Source organism: Parambassis ranga, chromosome 17 (assembly GCF_900634625.1).
Source record: "Parambassis ranga chromosome 17, fParRan2.1, whole genome shotgun sequence".
Classification (NCBI taxonomy): domain Eukaryota; kingdom Metazoa; phylum Chordata; class Actinopteri; family Ambassidae; genus Parambassis; species Parambassis ranga.
The window spans coordinates 19,627,163-19,648,805 of NC_041037.1; the positions used below are offsets into that span (position 1 = coordinate 19,627,163).

The following is a 21,643-nucleotide window of genomic DNA, read 5'->3' on the forward strand; positions in this document are numbered from 1 at the left end:
TAGATAACTAAATCCCCCCTTCATATTAATCTATATTGGTTACCTATATGCAATAAACAAAGAGGATATTTGTGTAATGTTAGATCATATTATTGTGGCTTACCTGTGAGAGGAGTCATGTCCAGTAGCATGAGGTTATTCTTCATTAAAATGACAAACTTCCTTTAAAAATGAAATACCGGTACAAAAAGACAATATGTAAACACAACATACACCCATCAGATTCATAGCAATTGGAATTAAATTTAACACCATATTTCTTTTTGCACTGTTTTGGTCTCCACTGTCTCTGTGGTGATTGTTTCAATTATTGGTTGATTGATCAATTTACCAAATATTCATATTATACCAAAACAAATGTAATGTATGCAACATGACACAAAAACTAAATTATCTTCCTAATCTGGTGTGAAGGAACTTCTATCCTGACCTTGAAGCCACCTGATGCCTGACCTCATCACTCTTCATTAGACTTTATATATGCTTAATAGAGGCCAGCAAATGCATATATTAGCTGGGTGTCCATTTACTTTTGTGTCTATAGCATATTAATCAGACCAAAGAAATGGCAGAGACTGGGGTAAATTGTGAAAGTTGGGGGACAAAACACCTAAACCCAAACTTATTAACAGAACATGCAGCAATCATGGAGCTAAGTGCAGGTTCAATCAGGAACAATTTTATGTGTCATTACAATTTACTCCCTTTCTCACTTTTAACTCTACAGCTCATTTTAATCAAGTTCTCTACTTGGAGCTTTTTTCTAACTAATCACGTTGTTGCTGTCAAACTTTAAATGCTCTCTTATTTTAGTGCCCAATTGCTGAAACCATCCTCCACCACTCTCGCTAGCAGGGTACGCATTATAGGGCACTTCTAAAGCTGTTGACCAGTCATAAGATTGATGGTTGAAATGGTGACTTTCAGGACATAGAAGAAGTTAATCCCTATAGACTTCCATATTAAACTGTCCACCAACAGAAATAAATGTGTTTAGACACTGGTGTTTTGTCTCTGTCACTGTTCCTGACAGCTGCACAGAGGTACATTTTTATACAACGTATTAATTTGAATTATTTTATGACTGAAAATGTTCTTAAATTGAGGGCAGGACCGCATTGTGTGACAGTTGTGTACATTACTGTGTTGGCTACATGACATGTTCATAGAAAAGACACTTAAACCAATTTTGTGTGTGTGTTTCTGTTGGTAAAAGGGGTACTGTACAGAAACCTGAGCATGTGGAAAAGCACTTTAATAAAAAACTTCCACCGTGTTGATATGTCAACAGAACCTGACATTTACACTTTAACAATCACAATGACTTTGGTAGGCTGGAAGTGAGCTGAAGTGCCTGCCTGTATGGAATGGAAATCCAGATATCTGTTTAAGATACTTTTTTCTTTTTATTAAGTAACATCAATTAAAATACATGTAAACATGTAGTAGTACCTCAGGCACTTTGAGGAGCTATCAAGTTTACTGTTCACGCACCTGTAGTTGGATTTGCAGCTCTCTAGTTAACCAACTCTATCTCACAACATTCTAGAATGTCCTCACATCATTCTAGCCAGTGCCTGTCACAGTAAAAAAACAAACAAAAAAAACAACACATTTCTAGAAAAATTAGTGAATTCCCACATGTCTCTAACATCCAATGTCCTCTCAGCTCTCCTCAGACAGAGTAGGCGGCTGTCGGTCCAGGATGCTAGCCAGTGTTTTAAATGGCTGTCCCCAATCACCAAGGGAGCTGAAATCCCCAGAGTCATCGATTACAAATGTTTCTTCTATGGAGCTGAGGGAGCCAGCCACGGAGCCGTCGCCCTCATAAGCATATGTCGCTAATGAATCGTAGGGTGGAGCAGCGTAACCCTTCTGGCTCTTCTCCAGCCGGTTCTCAATGAACTCCCTGATCATCTCTGTATCACCCTCAGTCACTCTGACACGAGAAGACAGTGTAAGATTGTTGTTCATGGAGCCAATGACACTGGCCGTTTGCCGATGGATGTCCGGTGACCTGACGCTGTCACAGCGGCTGCTGAGATGCAGCAGGACTCCGTCTCCATAGCCATTTTTATCCTTTTTGGAGGCGCTGCTGTGGGAGCTGGTGCGTCGTGAGTGCGTGTTGCGCAAAGTGCCCATGTCAAATGCATGAGTGTCTGCCTCACCACCACCCTCGTCATCATAGTGGATGACATTATCACGAACGTCTTCTTTTGATGTCATCAGAGTGTCCTTCTCTTTGTGGTGCCTCTGGCTCATGTATAATGCTGACATGACTGTAATATACAAAGAGAATAAACTTTTAGAATTGTCCAGAATTGACCAACTCTAGTTAAGTAACATAAGTACAATAATTATTATCTTTGGTGTCCAAGGGATTTACCAGGGATTTACCTTTATTGCCAATAGTAAACAATGAATTGGCGCCACACTATTTCTATAACTCAGTATAGGAGTAGAGTATTTAGCAATGCATGGCCCGGTTAGCACCATTTATTTTAGTGGTATGTAAGACTAAACATCTCACAAAAGGAATTATGGGGGCTTTGATTAACACCCCACCTCTTTGCTTGCACTGGGAGTTAAGGCGGACTATGATCCTGCCAACATTGCAATGGTCGTAGGCTAGCATCGCCACTCAAACGGGCTCTGCAGGAACCAATGGGTGATGTAGCGGAAGCTTTATGCATATGCATATACATAGTTATAAACACAGCAACTCGTACCTTGTTCATCTAAGCTTCATGTAATAAAGTCACACTTTTTTAACTCGTTAACTTGGGTAACTCGCTGCCCCCTGGAGACATGTTGTTTTGAAACTACTTTTAGTTAAAGTATGACTGCTCATTTTAAGACTTTTATATTTAGAGTGGTGCTTAACTGCAGTAATACACAAAATGTGGTGTAGTTTAGACAAATGGTTATAGATCACATCTATCACTCATACCATAGGACACTGAAGAGTAAAGTAAATAAGTGCTCACATCTCTACATTGACCAAACATGTGGGATCTTTTTTCAGTTCAGCAGCATTTTTTGTGACGTTATTTATCATAATATTAATTATGATGCAATTATAACAGTGTCATGCTGTGAGCTTCATGGCCAATGTGGACATACGGAATGTCCAAGGTCAGTGTTCTCAATTAGTTTTTGCTTGCTAACAAACACTGCTCTGACAGGAAACTCAAACATCCAGCTGTTCTATCAAATGGTGATGGTGGTTTCTAACAGAATGACACTTCACTTTCAGCCTCATGTAGGGTAATGTGCTCTGATCTCAGCCGGGGCCTGCCAAACCCGACAGCGAGCAGCTTGGAAGGTAGTGAGAAGAAAAGGAAGCCCTGCTGCTCCCACTAGTGTTTCCCCTTAAGGCCACACATCTTTCAGTGCACACAGTTGTGTTGTGTATACTTATGCATCATCCTGTGGGCTGTCCTTCTGTTACTGTTCACTGTAATTCTCTGAAGTGTGGCATGACAGTGATGGTGAAACAGCAATCCTCACAGTCAGATACCTACCAAAGTGAATATTGAACATGCACAAAGTCTATTTGTGCCATGCTGCCACAGTTTTAGTCAATGTCATTAGGATCAAAACATTGAATGTTCCATGTCACCTGTTGATATTTTCCAAATCAACATATAATATGTTGACTAACTGTGTGGCATATAGCCTAATGATAATATAAAACACTGATTGGTGCTAATGCAATGTTTAAATACATATAATTCAGTCATTAATAAAGAATGGTCTGAAATACAAAGAGATCTTGGAGCCAGCTTTGGGTAAGGTACATCCTGGACAGGTCACCAGTCCATCACAGGGCAACACACAGACAGACAACCATTCGCACTCACACACACACCTGCAAGCATGTCTTTTAGAATGTGGGAGGAAGCCGGGGGACCCAGAGAAAACCCACGCAGGCACAGGGAGAATGTGCAAACTCCACACAGAAAGGTGACGGTGCTAATCGCTGCCACTGCCAGCAACAGGTAATGAACAGGTCTCAGACTGACACTGCACTCTTAATTCTGGCTGTGGGAAGTTTGCCTTTGTCACATGAATAACATTGCTTTAATAACAGTAATAATGATCATTCCCAAATAATTCTCCTCTAAGCCTAAATATTCATGACAAAAAGACATTTCATTTCACAATAATAATTTAGTAGCGTAGCGTAATTTAGCATACAACGCTACTCATCGGTAAAATTGGCTACAGGGTCTAGCAGGCTAATTAAAGTCAAAACACCACCCTGGCACTGATACACCGTTGGACTTCCATTCACTGGGTAGCAGAATTAAAAAGATGCATTGCACACAATCATTCAGTCATTGTGTTTATTCCGAGTTACATTGTTTAGTTAGTGCCCAAGCTTAAAAACATGGTGATACATTTCTGACAGAAGGACCTCATTACTAATTGCTATGTCTGTCATGTGACTCCTGCTGGGTGGTTGTGGCAACTGCACAGTCCTTCCCCCCCTCCCAACAAGACAACTCAAATCAGTTTTTGAGCTTGTGTTTGGTTTTTGAAGCAGACACCAAAGTAAAGGCACACAAAGGATTACTGAGAACAGAAGGCTGCTTCACAGCCTGCAGCCTGTCTGTGTTGCACAGTGCTGTAGATTCCTTCCCAAACTTGGGCTTATTCTACACCACTGACCTACACTACCTTGTTTGTTGATAAAGACATGTTGGGTCACACTTTCACAATATGTTATTAATATGTACATTTTCTAACAGTGGTGGAAGTAAACTGTTGAGACATATTTTTTTTGAGTTTGACCTTGTTGTCTCTAATGACTAGGCACAGACACAATGATATAGGGATATGCGTTTGGCTTGTTGTTCAGGTGTGTACACCATGAATGAGCTTAACAAAACACAAGGACATGCCCAAACTTTAACAGTGTGCTACAGCTACCTGATGAGGCTCTTATATCTGTGGTAGCAGTAGAGCAGAGCAGCTTTGTGCAATACCTGACTGCTACGTATTCTTACATTTCTAGCTTCCAGGCTTTGCTAATGCCACTGACATATAATATAACGTATAAGAGCTGAAGATCTTTGCCTGAACCTGTTGGGACTCGACGTGTCGGGTCGGGTTGGGGATTTCGGTCATTTTACATGGGCTCGGCTCAGGCTCGGGCTTGCGCGGTAAATGACTGTCCTATCAGGCACGTGTGCTGCTCTTACTCCATTGCTCCATAATTGCTGCCCAACCCTCACTGTTTTCCCCCATGTCTTGTTACACATTTCTTGTCACTTTTCCAAACCCTGCATGGTCCAAGCCTTGTCTTCTTTATCGCTAGGTTGTCTCCTTTTAGTTTTTTTAGTGTTGTTTTAGTCTAGGTGCATACTAATTCATATACATACATACTGACCATACTGATGCTTATGACAGTCGATAAAACATGGCATCCAACCATTGACTCACACTGATATTATCAAATTCTTCAGAAAGTGGTCCAACACTGTGATGGCTTTTGGACCCCAGTGATTGGCCAAAACCAGTAGAATTTATCCTATCACAAATCTTTTTAACACGCTTTGTAATAGGCTATGTATACAAGCACAAAAACGTATCTTACAAATAACCGCTGTCTCAAATGTACTTTTAAAATGATAAGCTTTTAGAGATTCTTAGCTCTTGGCAGGAGACTGCCTTTTGGTCAGCCATTTCTGTAGCCTAGTAACATTAACTAGTATACAGGAGTCTGTATTGACCTCCACACCAAAGAGCTGATAATCACGAATCTCACCTGCTAGTCTTTTTTTAGTGGTGAAGATGAGAAAGCTGCAGTCTGTTAGGTATACAGCTGATGATTGTTTGCATTATTGATTGATAAAATTTATAATTAATAAATTAATGTCATTTTTTATGAAGCCATTTTCATTAAGTATTTGTCATTTTTCTGCTTCAACATGGTGCAAAAAAAAAAAAAAAAACTCTCCAAAATTCATCTTCCAAGTTTAAAAAGGGAAGCTCTAGTCTTTTCTAACCTCAGGGCCACCTGACACCTGACCTCATCACCCCTCATCGGACTTTAATGTTTAATAGGGTAGAGAGGGGACCAGACAAAATGGAGGCCGTCTCTCACATATAGTGGATTAATGGCCTCGTATTTGTTCACATAGTGGGTAATCTTTTCCTCATCTGAGCTCCTGACACTGCTCACTGAAACCCTTCTTTGTTAATGCTGTATTATGATGTCTTTATGTGGAGACTGCCCCACCCCCACTATTCAGGCCATTAGAAAACCAATGACCTGATCTGTGAGTCAAAGAAGGGAAAAACAACAACACCTCCTGAGGGAAAATGCTATAGAAACCAAACAAGGTCACAATGTATACCAGGGTCTAAGTTAATGGGGGCAGCTGGTACATCCTGGAAGACACTGATGTCTCAGCAGCATCATCTTCTTCAGTGACTTCACAGAAAATCTTGGTGATAATGGAAGAAATGATGATAGAAGAAAGAAACAACTACAAGGGCTGCATCCAGGGTGTGTAGGTCAGTAGGAGAAAAATACAATATAGGAATATATATATACAATCAGATCATTTCAGCAGAATCAGCAGCAGTACTGTGTAATGCTGCAGGTGGGAGAATAATGCTGTGTTAGCAATAAAGCAGGATTTATTTAGTGTTGAGAGAAGAGGAGTAGGAGGTGCAGTTGTTGGCTTGGTAAATTACTGCAGGATGCTATGTAGCAGAGAGACAAACGTTGTACCTTTTGAGCCTTTTGAGAGAAGACAAAAAGAGGGCAGACTATAAACCAGAACAGGTCATGGCACCAGCAGCTTATATGACAATGTTAATTATTAGCCATCTATGTCAACATGTCTGATATAATGGAAATATCCAATTCCCAAATATGGTGTCAATATGATTATTTTACTCCTCCTAATCTGGACTGTCACCAGCCAGATGCTAACAAACATGCCGACAACTAAACACACAACATAACGGGGCCAAATTAATATAGAAACAGGATTGTCGTGTGGCAACATCATAAGTGTCTTCACAAAGTCTAATGCAAAACATGAAGAAAGATGACGATGCTGATCATCCTCCATCTGTTTTTCTTCTGTAGTCATGTATGTATGTAAAGTGAGTTTCTGAGATCTTGTATCTGTGTGTATTTTTTTTACGGTATTGCATCTTATTGTTTTAGTTTCAGATCTTGACAATGTCGGCTGAGGGCTTTGTTTACGCGATTCACGGTTAGCTGTCTCAGGCTTGATTTGGTCCCACGGTTGCTCACTAACCTCACCAGATATGTCAACATTTTTGTTTTATAATTGTGTATAATTAGCCATGGGAAACATACAGACTTTCTGACTTGTCATTATTCTACTGTAACACAAGCTGTACAGTGGTTATATACATGCATAGCAGCCTAAAAATGACATTCATAAAGTGAGTGTATATATAGATGGATGTGGCTCTGCTTTTGCCCATTGTAAATGAATGCAAGACCAAAATATCTCAGGCAGTGCCATGTGGGAGAAAAGATGCTGATCTTGGAAGCTAGAGAATCTGCTCCATGCAGGTCAAGAGGTGAAACGGCACGATTAGTCTTCCACCCAAACATCCACCTCTTCTGTGTCAAGCACACTCCTCAAATTTATATGTAGCTGCATTGGAGGTGACTGTGACATTACTTCCTTTGTTTAGTCAACTATAACTAATTGAATACTGACATTTAGAAAAAAAAGAAGCGAGCTAACAGGCCAAAATCTCTGGGAGCCATCGCCCAACCACTGGGAGCAACATGGGCGAGGGGGCGTTTATGCAGGTTATAAATTGACTACAGTTTCTAAATGCATATTGTGCATATGTGACATTCAATAGCCTACGGGAGTGTGCAGAATATGGTAACACTATAAACATTTCTACATTGGAACACCTCAACTTCTACATAATGTGAACAATAAAATAAAATAAATAAATAAAATAAAATTGATCCAAAAAATATGAAGGTGAACACCAAGAAGAAAAAAAAAAGTGGAATATTTGCTTCTAGCCCTATTATAAACCTATATGGAACCACCTTTAAAATTCTTTGACCTATTTTCTAGATCCTGGTTCCAACCATTTTACAGTATTTTATTTTATTCTGTCCTGTTTCACTGCCCGCTGCTCTTGCTTATTTTGCTAAGAGCTACCAGAAAGTTAATACAACAATAGGGGGTGTCATGCTGAGGACAATTTCCCAGAGACACAAAGCTGACTAAAATCTCCTCCACTGCTGTTTTCCTGCACGCTGTGGCAATTCCACATCTTTTCTGAGAGCATATCTTTACAAAAACACCATGACTGCAAGGATGGTACAATTAAATTAGGCTAGACTGTAACAGGACTCCCTCTGCTCCCTTACACTCCACAGTAAAGTGCTACTTCGTCAGAATGACACCCTGCATACATATGAGGAAATGTCTCTTTCTGTGAGGCATGTCAAAAAAGCGGATGTTATGTGTTAGCATCTATTGCCCCCCCCCCCCCCCCCCTTCTTTATGTACACTTTCAGACATCCTCCTGAGGATGCCAGTAAAGAGGGAGCAATGCCTCAGGAGGCTGCAATTCTTCTCTGACATGCTATCAGTCAGGACACACACACAGAGGCTACATGCATCTTGGGGTGAATCCACTAAAAGGGGGAAGAAAAAGGCCAGCCTCCACACTGCTTTCATTTTTGCTTCATCTGTAATGGACCAGAGGCATGCCTTAAGTTAATGTGTATGCACACAGACACACAATGAGAGCTGTGTGTAGCCCTGCTTGTTTTCACAGGGGTTGGACAGGTGGTTATGTAAGAGGTACAGAAATAAAATGAGAAGACAGGGAGAGAAAATAAGTAAATGAGCATTCAGCCTCTCTGGTTGGTGATAATTAGAGGCCTGGGTTCCTGGCTTGTTGGTGTCCTCTAGTGTTGAATTGTGATACTGATAAAATGCCACCCTTTATCAGAGGTATCATTTCTCTATCCGAAACATTTTACTAATGCAATAAAATCAGTATCAATATCTTACCAATCAGCAAAGCTACACACAGCAGTATAGCCATCAACGCTCCAGTGCTGAGGCCCACAGGCAGGAATACGGCCTCCGCTGAGCAGGTGAGCAGCGAGCCTCCAGCCCCACAGGAACACACTCTGATGGTGAGGGTGGCTGTGCTGCTCTGAGCAGGGTAACCACTGTCTTCAACCACAATGGGGAGAGTGTAGAAGTCCTGGAGCCGCTGCTGGAAGCCAGAACGCCGAGTCACTATGCCAGCGGTGTTGTCTGGTGGTAGCAACAGAGGATGATCAGAGGATAGAAACGTACTTACATTGCATCTGCAAAGTATGATCAGACCTGCAATGTAATGCTAGCCCTAATGTCTTATTCAATTTTTACCCAGAAACCAAGCATCAACATCACATAGATTTTAATCCTTATATTCCACAATAGAGACACTTCACCGAAGAATCGTGGAAATGATGAGCATGTTTTTGTAACATAGAGAAGCCTCTGCATTGAGAATCCAGGGTTGTTTCACTTCTTTTTCTTTATTTAGTATTATTTGTTTACAGATAAAAAAGAAGTTTCACTAGAAAACAAACTTTCCTTCAGAATAAAAGCAGTTGTGTGATTTGAAGGTCAGTGTATCTGCAGTTTCTCTCACATACAGTTTCCACTGTGCTATTTTGAAGCCTAAATTATGTTGCAAGCCGTCTTGTTTTTGGTTTTGAGTTAATCACAAACACACAAGTGCTCATTGAAAGCGTGGTGGTCTAAAGGTTAGGGGTAATTGCTGTCATTTGTGTTGATTAGGATTTGTATTGTGTTGCTGTAATCACACCATCGGGTTGAACAAGAAGAGTCTATATCACTTGCACAGTTATTTTGCTGATCCCATCCCATACAGAAATCATATTTCTTAGCAATCTTATTGCTAAGATCAGGAGCATCCTCTCTCAGAGTGATGCTGAAAAGCTCATCCATGCTTTTGTCACTTCAAGACTGGACTACTGCAACTCTTTATTGTCTGGATGTCCACATTACTCCATCAACAGTCTGCAGCTGATCCAGAACGCATCTCTCTCTCTCTCTCTCTCTCTCTCTCTCTCTCATCCTCTCTGTCCTGACCCCCTCTTCTTCTCCTCCTCTACCCGGCCGACTGGCAGCAGGACTGGTTCCTCCTTAAGTAGACGGGTCCTGTTCAAGGTTTCTTCCTCTTAAAGGGAGTTTTTCCTTGCCACAGTGCTCTTAAGGGGGTTTAAGCTTTGGGTCTCACGCTCTGGGTTTCTGTGAAGCGCTTTGAGACAATTTAGGATTGTAAAATGCGCTATATAAATAAAACTGAATTGAATTGAATTGAATATTATATAATTTCCCCTATATCCCCAGCCATATCACCATATATGGTACCTAAATGGTGTTATATTGATAGCATACATAGGTCATATATATATATATATATATATATATATATATATATATATATATATAGCTCTAGGAGTTCTGGTCGTCCCAAAGGTCTTCCATTTAAGGATTATGGAGGCCACTGTGCTCTTAGGAACATTAAGTGCAGCAGAATGTCTTTGTAACCTTGGCCAGATCTGTGTCTTGCTACAACTCTGTCTCTGAGCTCTTCAGGCAGTTCCTTTTGGCTCTAACATGCACTGTGAGCTGTAAGGTCTTATATAGACAGGTGTGTGTCTTTCCTAATCAAGTCCAATCAGTATCATCAAACACAGCTGGACTCAGATGAAGGTGTAGAACCATCTGAAGGATGATCAGGAGAAATGGACGCACCTGAGTTCAAAATATGAGTCACAGCAAAGGCTCTGATACTTAGGACCATGTCATATTTCACTTTTTCTTTTTAATAAATCTGCAAAAATGTCAACAATTCTGTGTTTTTCTGTCAATATGGGCTGCTGTGTGTGCATTAATGAGGAAAAACAATGAACTTTAATGATTTTAGCAAATGGCTGCAATATAACTAAGAGTGAAACATTTAAGGGGGTCTGAATACTTTCTGTATCCACTGTATGTATTTGGTACATATAGGTTTATGTATAGTTATTTGCATTCTCACACACATACACACACAGAAAAAATATCCAGTTTTCTTTGGAGAGATTAGAAAAGCTTTTACGTTTTTTTTTTCTTACTTTTGAAAGCTTTGAATATTTTAGAACGTAACTGCAGTATATTGTTCATGTGTTATCTGTGTGCGGCTGGTGCAGTTTATTTTGCTGTTGGGCAGAATAAAACCTGCCTTTGGTTAGATGTGAAAATAAAAATGTCTTTCATGATGGCGGTCATGTGGGTTCTTACAGTTACACAACACCCAGGAGCCTGTTACACATATTTAATATTTTATATTACAACCAAAAGATGTTGGAGCTTATATTTAGAGCATGTGTTTTAAAAAGATGTTCCATTCTTCCAAATACATATTCTAGCACTATTTTTGATCATCTGTGTGTGTACACACACACATACACACACTGCCCCCCTTGCTGGATGGAGATGAAGCCTGACAAGGTAGAGACCATTAAGGCACCTTGTTCCTGCTACACACACACACACACACACATACGCTCCAGTTGCTCTTGGTGGCTGCAGGCCTGTGTGTCTGACTCTATCAGACATGATGCCATCTGTGACGGTACAAACACACACATATAACAATGCTTGTTGGTGAGGTGTTGCAGGGGGAACACAGGGAATGTCATGGGAGGATTTATTTAAGGTGATCATCTCACCAAGGTGACAGCTGCAGACACAGTCTGCATACAGCTGGGAGGTGAAGACGTATTACTCATATCTATGTGGTGGGTGTAGTTTAAACAGGTTGTGCACAGACCTGCTAACTGCCAGGTTGTCACCCTTGTTGCAACAGTACCTTGTACTGGTTGGCTGTGAGTCATCCCCATGAATGTAAGGGACTGTATAGCTACTGGTCCCAGTGAAGCTTAGAGGAACATATGTGTGAGAGGTAGTGCACGTATTTCTGCAGTGAGCAAACACCAGGACAAACAGATAGAAATGCACATACAAAAATAAGACAAACACTATAACTATCAAGTATATAGCAAAATTCTTGACACTGTTGAATTGTCATGGGACATGCTACTTAATGAATCACTTCCCACTCGGCAGCATCTAAAAATGGTTGATGATTTTTAATTTTATTTTTTGTTTTTATTTCCTGTTTTGCTCTGAAATTATCTAATTTCAGATGACTTCATTTCGATGAGTCCAAGATTTTACTGATTTATAATATTAACTGATGTTTGAAAAGCTGCTCCTGCATAACAAAGGAGAAAATCACATGCAGATTTTGTTTTGTCAAAACACATATGTTATGTGTGTTACATATGTTAGGTCCCTTGCCTCCTGCCACTACTTAGCTGGAATAACTTTGAAACCCATGTGACCACAGCTGTAGATAACAGAAGGATGATTTAAGGTCAAATGCATCAGCATAACCTTTTCTTTTTGACTTACTCCCAAAATCTCGAACAGTGAAGTTTCTATTGCGAAGCTCTTTGGGGGACTTGAAGAAGAACCTCTGGCCGACTGGAGGAAGGTCTTTGTCCACAGCGCTGACTGTCTGGATCACCTGGTCAGGAAGTGAAGAGAAAGAAAATCTAAACAGGAGACTATGGAGGAAAGCCATTTCACACTATGATGTGAGCAGACACAGTTTACCTGTCCAACTCTGGAGTTTTCACAGACAAACGTGTCTGCAGGGATCGCCACCTCAGGAGGGAACTCGTTCACATCCAAGACACTGACCGTCACTGACACTTTGGTGCACAGCAGAGGGTTGTCTGGCAGAGGTGATATAAAAGTATGTATAATTATAGACAGCTTTTAATCTTCATCAAACACACTGACCACAGCAGGAATCATGGTGAAAAGGTTCATCATGAGAGATTTTAGGGCAGAAGATCAATGGTGTGTGGAGGCTGAGGGGTGGCAGGAGTGTGCAAATGTGTTGGGACTAGTTTGCTTTGTTTGACTACATGAATGCACATCTTTGTCTGTCTTCATTAGAGGCACATGTGTACACTGTAGAAAATAGCCAAAGTAATGTATTACATGAATAGGTACTGTGTGTTTAGTAGCACTCTCACTGTTTAATGTGGACAGTGCTGCCACAAGATGCTGTGTTTTGTCTGCTTTGACCACTAGATGGAGTAAGATACTCATTCTACATAATCCTGTGCTGCATGAGAGTCTCCGTTCTCCACTGTTTTAGTAATTGATGGTGTCAAAGGATTTATACTGTTCCTCTGTCTAATGAGGACGGCTGGTGCAGCCCTTTGCCTCATCAAGAAGCTTTCAGCAAGAAATCATATAGCACACACACTCGACCATATTTTAAAACTAATCATATTTTAATTTTTTAACATAACATTATTATATAGGTAAGAAGTGTGTCTGATGCTGGAAACTTGTAAGATTTTTCATCCTCCTACTCCTATAGTTTCTACTTGTGAGCTGTGTTTCTTTTAAACCTATAATCAATGTATAGTGTAAACTTACCCATATTTAATCAAAACACTATGTTATAGTGTTAACATTATGTATACGATGCGATTATAGTAAAAGTGTTTGGCAGGTAATGATGTCAGCGTAAGAATGTTACATGTTTATTCTTAAAGCACACTTCCTTGCCTTGCCTGGGCAGCTAGGGTAAATTTGGCCTGGAGCTGATCTCAAACAAGGATTAGACTAAAAGTTGGGGCGACAACGATGATAAGATTTATGCATATACCTGATAACACACAGAGGAAACAGTTCTTTCCAACCTTACTACAGCTTTTACTCTATTTACTCTATTTACCACAGGGTGGCTTTTTCATATTGGCAAATAATTCTTATGTGCACCTCAACATTTTACAGTTAACATTGTCTCTAGGTGCTTTACAGAAACCCAGGGCCTGAGACATGCATGCAATAAACATCATACATTACAAGGACAAACATGACAGGTTGTTGTTGTATGTATTGTATTTATATGTATTTTAGCTGATATGTTATTCAACTTAATTATACTAATACTACATGGTTGTTGAAAATAAACTTTTAAAAACTCAATGACAAGAAGGTTGATGTTAAGTTTGGACAACTGCCTTCTCTTTAGTTGGCTCTGCTGCTGTACTTTGTTCTTTAGGCTTAAAACCAGCACAATAAAAATTAGAAGAAATGAGTGAAGTGGAGGGTGAGACAAAATGATTAGTGGATATGAGCATAAACCAGCATTCAATTTGACCCACAGAGCACAGATGGTAAAAGAAGCAGCCAGGACCATCATCTGGAAACTTTAACCTGATCTAAAATGTCTAAATCTGATGTTTAGAATGGCACCTGATCAATTTTAAATTACAATTTAGTAGTTCTGGTTATCTCTATTCTCCCCTCACAAAAAATAGATTTTAATATGCAGCGCTGGCAAGTGGAGCCAGTACTCAACACACACACGCACCAGAGGGAGTTAGGCTATAATACTTCTTAATGAGGTTGTGACAGCCTGTAGTTTAAACTCTCTGTGTCCCAATGACTGCTTGAAGCAAATTTTGTCATCTGCCCAAGTCATTAAAAAGATCTGCACACTGACCTGAACCTTTCAGATTGGTGTGGATCTTATCATAGTGCATCCCAGGCTATCCTGCAGATATTTATAACTGGGTAAAACCTGTTTTTTTCCTGATCCAGATAGGACATACACATACTGAAAATTATATGTTAACAGTACATAGACATACTTTGCAAGTCATTGATGATCAAAGTAAATGTAACCAGGTCCTAAACACTGTTTGTTATATTTACACAAAATGTGTTTCGTTACATATGCAGCTGTATGGTTTCTTGTGTTCAGCTTTAGATTGAGGGACTCCACCTCACCTTTCTTCTTCTGCCTGCTATAAAATGAAGGCGATCCTTCCGCCTCTCCCCTTTTATACAGTTTTCCTGTGGAAAGGGTGGGTGCCTCATTTCCTGATATATATATATATATCCAATATGTTTATAATTGCTCTTATGTTAGTTTACCAGTATTTCTTTATTGATTGTTATACAAGTTCTTCATATCTGTGCAAACATACAATTGTTCCATACCAGGACTTAGTTGTGACGTTTTGCATGGTGTTAGCCGCTAGCTCAAATGTCACAGGGAGTTGATCTAATCGCTGTCTTCCCACTTTGTGTGTTTAGGAGTTTAGGTCTGGAACAGGTTGTTAAACTTTGCCATTGTTGTCCTTTGTTGCCGTCAGAATAAACAGTCCCTCCCAGAGTGTGTGTGTGTCACATGTCACGCATAAACACAACGCAGAGATCGACGGGTTACATAAGCTCACTTTAACTTGACTTTCAATAGGGATAGATGAATGGGAAAATAAAACTAAAACTGTATCAGCAAATTGTTGCGAGCAAGACTTCTTAAGGTTTTGCGTGCTCACATTAAATTATTCTTTTTCTAATAACATATAAAAGAACCTAAATCCGGAAAGGAAGTAAGAACAGAGGATCAAACCAAAGACTTGCAATCATTGGATGACGCCCTCTTCCATCTGCCTATTATTTAAAAAACACACTGGTGAGGACCTTTAATATAAACAAACCAGAATGCTGAGGATAATTAACTGCCGCTGCATTTGAAATACCAAGTTAGAAATGAGAGACTGTCATCAATGATGTACTGAAAAGGAGAAGGTCCAGGATCCTTGGACAATTAGACATTATTCCCCACATAATTAGTGAAAAAGAACTATAGATTGAGTAATACACTATAGTGTATTCCAAGAGGTAATTAATATGGTTATGCCAATGCAGTTCAAATCTTTGCTAGATTATGCAGAAAGTTTAAAACCAGTTCTGTTTTGGAGTGACAGCGCTCCTTCTTACAGTATGGTGAAGTATGCTGTGCTATGTTAAATTTGTTAGAGAAAGCCTGAAGCATGATCTCCGGCCTGGAAGACCAGTCGCAGTCAACATAAAGAAAACCACTTCCAAAACTCACACAATAGTGCATTGACACAGCTAGATCCTCATCAAATGACCAAGGTGTTAGCGCTATGGGAACTCTAACCACTTAGACAAGGTTCTCCACATCAGTTTGATCTGCATCAAGGTGATGACCCCTGTTTTGTGAGTACTGCTGGAAAAAGGTTACTCTATCTATCTATCTATCTATCTATCTATCTATCTATCTATCTATCTATCTATCTATCTATCTATCTATCTATCTATCTATCTATCTATCTATCTATCTATCTATCTATCTATCTATCTATCCATCCATCCATCCGTCCGTCTATCGCATGTTTGCCAAGCAGGAGTATGATCTGATTGTATGTCAATAATCTATCCACTTTACAAGACAGATGCAGAAAGGCTAATTAAGTGGACAATTGTTCTTTCCTTAACACCATAGGAAAGGGCCTGTTTATGGCTTATTCTACACAAGTCTGAGAGAGGTTACTTAACATAAACTAACTAATCAGAATTATCAGTCAGTTTAATTCTGAGGTATAAATTCCCTCTCCCTCTTACTGCACTGCACTCTGTCTAGTGACCTCCCAAACAGTCAGGTGTTTAATAGATGGCACCGCCCTCACCAATCAGCTGTCGAGCTGTCCCTCTCCTGCCCAATCATAGCGTAGCAAGAAATTTAAAAGCCTCTGTCTTACTCCAGCTGTCTCCTGATTGAATCTGGCAACCCTCCTTCACCCCAAGCACCTCCCGATCCATGCTGTTCAAGGCCTCCTCTCTCCTGCTTCTACACCACCACCAGGTCTCAACCAGGGGGAGTCTTCTGGTCAGCGGCCTCTCCATTAGAGCTTTCCCCGCTTTAGGACATGGTCCTCACAACGGGGTCTAGGACGCCAATGCACATTCACAATTATTGTATTAATAAATTCCTTCTCATTCAGTTCGCTGAGTCTCTTATGATTGAATTGTGAAAATAAGTCATTACCATTTTTTTAACAGCTGAACCAGAAAACTAACTGTATCAGAAAACTACTACAGTGTCTGAAAAGAACCTGTGAGGATGTCCATTGCAGCCTGCATCGTCACAATTTGAAACAAACAATTAAGAATAATGTCAGAGTGGACTATAAAATCCTGTAGACAGAAATCCACTTTGCAAGCATCAAACGTGAACTTTAAAGCAAAATAATAGCACCCACACATCCACACAGCACTTTGGTTCTGGGGTTTTTCTTTCATCTTTATATTTAATGCCTGCTTGCTGAATGTGTGTGCTTGTTGAGCGTCTCCACTGAGTACAATTTGCACTGTTGTCTTTTGTCAGTGAGAAAAAACACATTTTGACCTGCACTGTGATGTAAAACTACGTCATAGTCTAAAGCAAAAACATAAACTGTGGAATAGAATGATGTCACACTAAATATTGCTGGTAGATAATACAAAATGCCACGAAAAAAAACTAAAATCTGTGTTTTACTAAAGCTGCCTTGCAGAGGCCTCCTTTTTTTGCTAAGGTAGCTCCTGTGCAACTTTGTGAACATGAACAACCTGAATAATAACTTCATTAGCAGTTCAGAATTAATACACTTAATTACCTTAAAAATGTAACTTCGCCTTAAATAATTTCTTAAATTAAGCACAGTGGCAAAAACCTTTTAATTCTATCCATTTTTTATATTACATATATTTAGATATAAGATGCTGTAACAGTTGGGTTTTTACTCAGTTTGCCTAGGGAGATGTGCCATAAGGTCAGTTCCGGGCTCATGATATGAGGCATTAATTACTTGCCATTAATCTCTAAGCAAGTCAAATGATGAAAAGCAAAGACACAAAAGGGGAGATATTGGTGAAACATTACACGCACATGCACAATATATGCAGACAGTTGTTGACTTAAGCTGCACCGACTGTGTGTGGAGTACTCACTGAGTTTGGTTGCCACCACAGTGATGTTGTGCTGCACAGCTGTCTCTCTGTCCAAGTAGTCATTCGTAGAGATGGTTCCCTCAATGGTATCAATGTCGAAGTAGCTGTCAGAGTCTGTCTGCCATTCCAGTGAATACCTGAGATAGATAAGATAAGAGCCGTCCACTGAGCAGAGGTTTAATGCTGAGCTGGCAGTTCTGTCAAATATATTTTATAGCACAATGGAATGTGACCAATGTGTTGTACATTCCCAATTAATACATTGCAAAAATAAATCATTTGGGCTAAAAGCAAAATAAGGGCTTTAAATGTATCAGTTGTTTTAGCTATTGTAATGTATTGTGGACAAGGAGGTTATCCCAAAGCTGCAGGGCAGCCAAAGCAAAGTCTCAGAGTCTCTAAGAGCAACTGGTTAGCTGAATTATAGTTGCTCTAGCTGGTGTCTTATGATATAAGATTTCACATAAATACAGTGTGGCCAGCTCATTTAATACATTTAAATCTTAATATTGATCCTAACCTAGACAGGTAACTAGTGGAGGGAGAGTAAAATGTGCTCACATTTCCACATTTTATAATAACTAAAGGTGATTCCTTAGTGTTTGCTTCACTTCTACTTGGAGCATAATTAAAGCATTAATTAATTGCTTTTTCAAAGTCTTTGAGTGAAACACAGAGCTTTATCAAAAATCACTTCTACATTTCTGGTGGATGATGGCTTGTAAGATTCTACAGGGCAAAGCATATCTATCTATTCATGCTACACATGGTGCAATGCTTTATACCTGACAGCACTACTGCTGGCATCCAGGTCATGAGCTGTCACAGAGCCGATGATGGTTCCCGGAGGAGTGTCCTCATACACATCCATTGAGTAAGAGGGCTTAGTGAAGACGGGAGGCTCGTCCACATCCAGGACATTCACTTTGACCGTGACAGAGTCCTTAAAGGGTCCTAGGTGGAGAAATCGGGGGTCCAGCTGTGCATTGGATGCCTCCACCTTAAAAGTGTAGGACTTTTTGGTTTCATAGTCTAGAGTCTGCAGAAAAACAGGGAAGAAAGACACATGGTAGAGATGTACAGTTAATTAGAAGGTGTAAACTCCAGACCTGCTTAGACTTGTCTACCACATATAGACAAAAGCTGTAGTCTAGTCTCTCAATCCATTATACTTTGGATCTATACTATTTGAAAAAGACCCCATTTTCAGTGCATAGGGGTTGACAAGAGTTGGCAGCAACTAAACATAACCCTGCTGTTTCCACAGCAACATGCAGCATTTTGACAGATTCAAATTATGGTAATCAGCATTAAGAAAAAAATGCAAATAAATGTTACCTTTGCAACAGCTCAGTTAAAATTAATTCACTCAACCCCAATGGTGCAATTAACCTGCACTGGGACTTATGCGCCAAAATAAACTGCTAGTTTAACCCCAGTTCGACGTATCTAATAAATTGCCCCCTGTTAATTGCCTATTTGTTAAATTCTTCTTTTTGTTTAATTTGCATGCAGGGCAGCACGGTTGTGCAGTGGTCAGGTACAGTGTTTCTCCGGGTACTCTGGCTTCCCCCCAACATTTTAAAGACATGCTTGTTAGGTCAATTGGGGACTTTGATTTGAACGGTTCTTCATCTGTCTGTATATAGCCCTGTGATGGACCTCTAACCCATAGATAGCTGGAATAGGCTCGAGCCCACTGTGACCCTGCACTGGACAAAGCGGGTTCAGATGGATGGATGGACACACCACAGTACATAGAACTAAGCTATTATATGAACAAACATTGTACCTTTAACCTACTGTATTTGCACGACTTGCAGACTTGTAATTCATAAGTACAGGAAAAAAGTCTATTTGCTGAGATTACCAAAAGCAACAAAACTTGGCATCAGCTTTCACTATTGAGCACTCACCATCACTCATCACGACTAAGTTTAATATTTATTTCCTATACTGCACTGATAAGCTGCCATATTGTTGCATGGCAACCGTGACTGCATCTTGATATGTTAATTCCTCACGGTAAAGACTTCAAAAGCAGCATATTTGGTTATTGATGTCCAATCACTCTCATGAATGCAGCACTCGGTGATTGATTTGGACATAGACGAGGGTCGATTTCCATTCTTCCCCATGCTTATCTATTTGTGCATGCACCGGGAGAAGACACAGGAGACAGCCACTTTGATATGGAAATGCAGCCGCAAACTGTACCAAGTCACTTTCACAAACATATCAAACCCAGTTTATCTCAAGCTGCTGGAGCCAATTCACGTTCCTCGGCTAGGCTGCAATAACACTAGTGGCCTGACTTGAGGAGAAGCATGTGGTCGTTGGATTTCCTCTAAGGAACTTTCAATTCTAAGAAGAAAAAAAAGCATCATTACAACCAACATCGACCTGGTGAGAATGAAACATACTGTCGTTTCCCACAAACAACCTCTCAATCACAGGCAATCAGCTTCATTGATACTATGTATAAAGAAGAAGAGTGTGTAGACGTGTCTCAGTGAATCCACATCCCTGTACATCGCTTCCAATTTGGGTCTCTGTCAGTTTGGAAGATAATCACTTCAGCAGATATGTCATGCAATTCTATATTCTCCATTTGAGTGGTTGCATTATTTCATTTTGAATTAATTTTACATCTCTTCCACACAGCTTTTGAAATTAACAGTACACATTTTTTTATAGTCTATATAGTAATTTGTGGATGTGGATGTAAAACAGTTAAGGACCCAAAGCTGAGCCTTGGGGAACTACTTCATTTTTATTTCCTACTCAGGTTTCTTGTCTTCCTTAGTTCCTTTGTTTTATGTTGGTAGTTGTACTTTCTTTTGTGTCAAGGTTGCTTTTCTATCTGTGTTTTACCTCTGTGATTGGCTACCCCTTCCCCTTTGGATCCAACTGTGTCTCATTATGTCTACTAGCTGTAACAGAAATAAACATAATAGTAAATAAATTCGCTAAAACAGAATATAAGATGTATAAAATAAAATAATAAAAGTGGATAAAATGTTAGAAATTAGTCAACAACAGGCAGTGGCAGGCACAAAAAAGTCCTCGCTTCAACATTTTCACTTCTAACCCTGTGGACTAACAGTAGACATGTCCCAGATTTGCTGATAGATCTGGATCAATCAGAATTTAGTAAGTAGAATCGTGCAGATTTTAAACTATAGGAGACCTTTTGTCTGATGCATGCACAAATAAAAGTAAGACCTGAACCAGAGTAATAATAAGTGATTCCAGTACTTGAAGCTGGGATTGTACAGTCCCTTTTCAATGACTTTTCAGTTTATAATCTTTTGTGTCACTGTTTATCCCCCTGAACTCATTATAAGCTAGCAAATCTGCTTAGACTTAGAAACCTGTCTGACAAACAGCCACAGCACCTTTACATGATGGACGATGGACAGATGAGAAGAAACAAGATCTCATGCTAACAGTGTATCAAATAGTTGAGCTGGGGGTGATTACTGTCTGACCAGGGAAATGATTCTAAAAGGAGAGGTAAAACTTCTCCAGGGTCAATAAAATTCACTTTGCACTCACACTTGGCAGACACATAGACTTGTAAGGTTAAGTGAGGGGAAGAGAAAGGCGAGAGGCTGATTGGCACTGAGGGAGCCAGGGAGGATTTAACTGATTGGCGTCTTGCCACAGACAGCTGAGGAACAGGCAAGTGGAGGACGAGAGTC

The 21,643-nt window shown here is 40.0% G+C and overlaps 1 protein-coding gene across 1 annotated transcript in view; it reads right to left on the reverse strand.

Annotated features, from left to right (window-relative positions):
* Nucleotides 1-1,665: 1,665 nt before the first annotated feature.
* LOC114449349 (cadherin-12-like) overlaps nt 1,666-21,643 on the reverse strand; it is a 50,655-nt gene continuing 30,677 nt past the window's right edge. The window contains exons 7-12 of the mRNA XM_028426943.1: nt 18,725-18,978; nt 17,940-18,076; nt 12,723-12,844; nt 12,519-12,633; nt 9,048-9,299; nt 1,666-2,279 (exon numbers count right to left, since the gene is read on the reverse strand). Coding sequence (XP_028282744.1) covers nt 1,666-2,279; nt 9,048-9,299; nt 12,519-12,633; nt 12,723-12,844; nt 17,940-18,076; nt 18,725-18,978 — 1,494 coding nt within the window. The remainder of the gene's footprint in view (nt 2,280-9,047; nt 9,300-12,518; nt 12,634-12,722; nt 12,845-17,939; nt 18,077-18,724; nt 18,979-21,643) is intronic.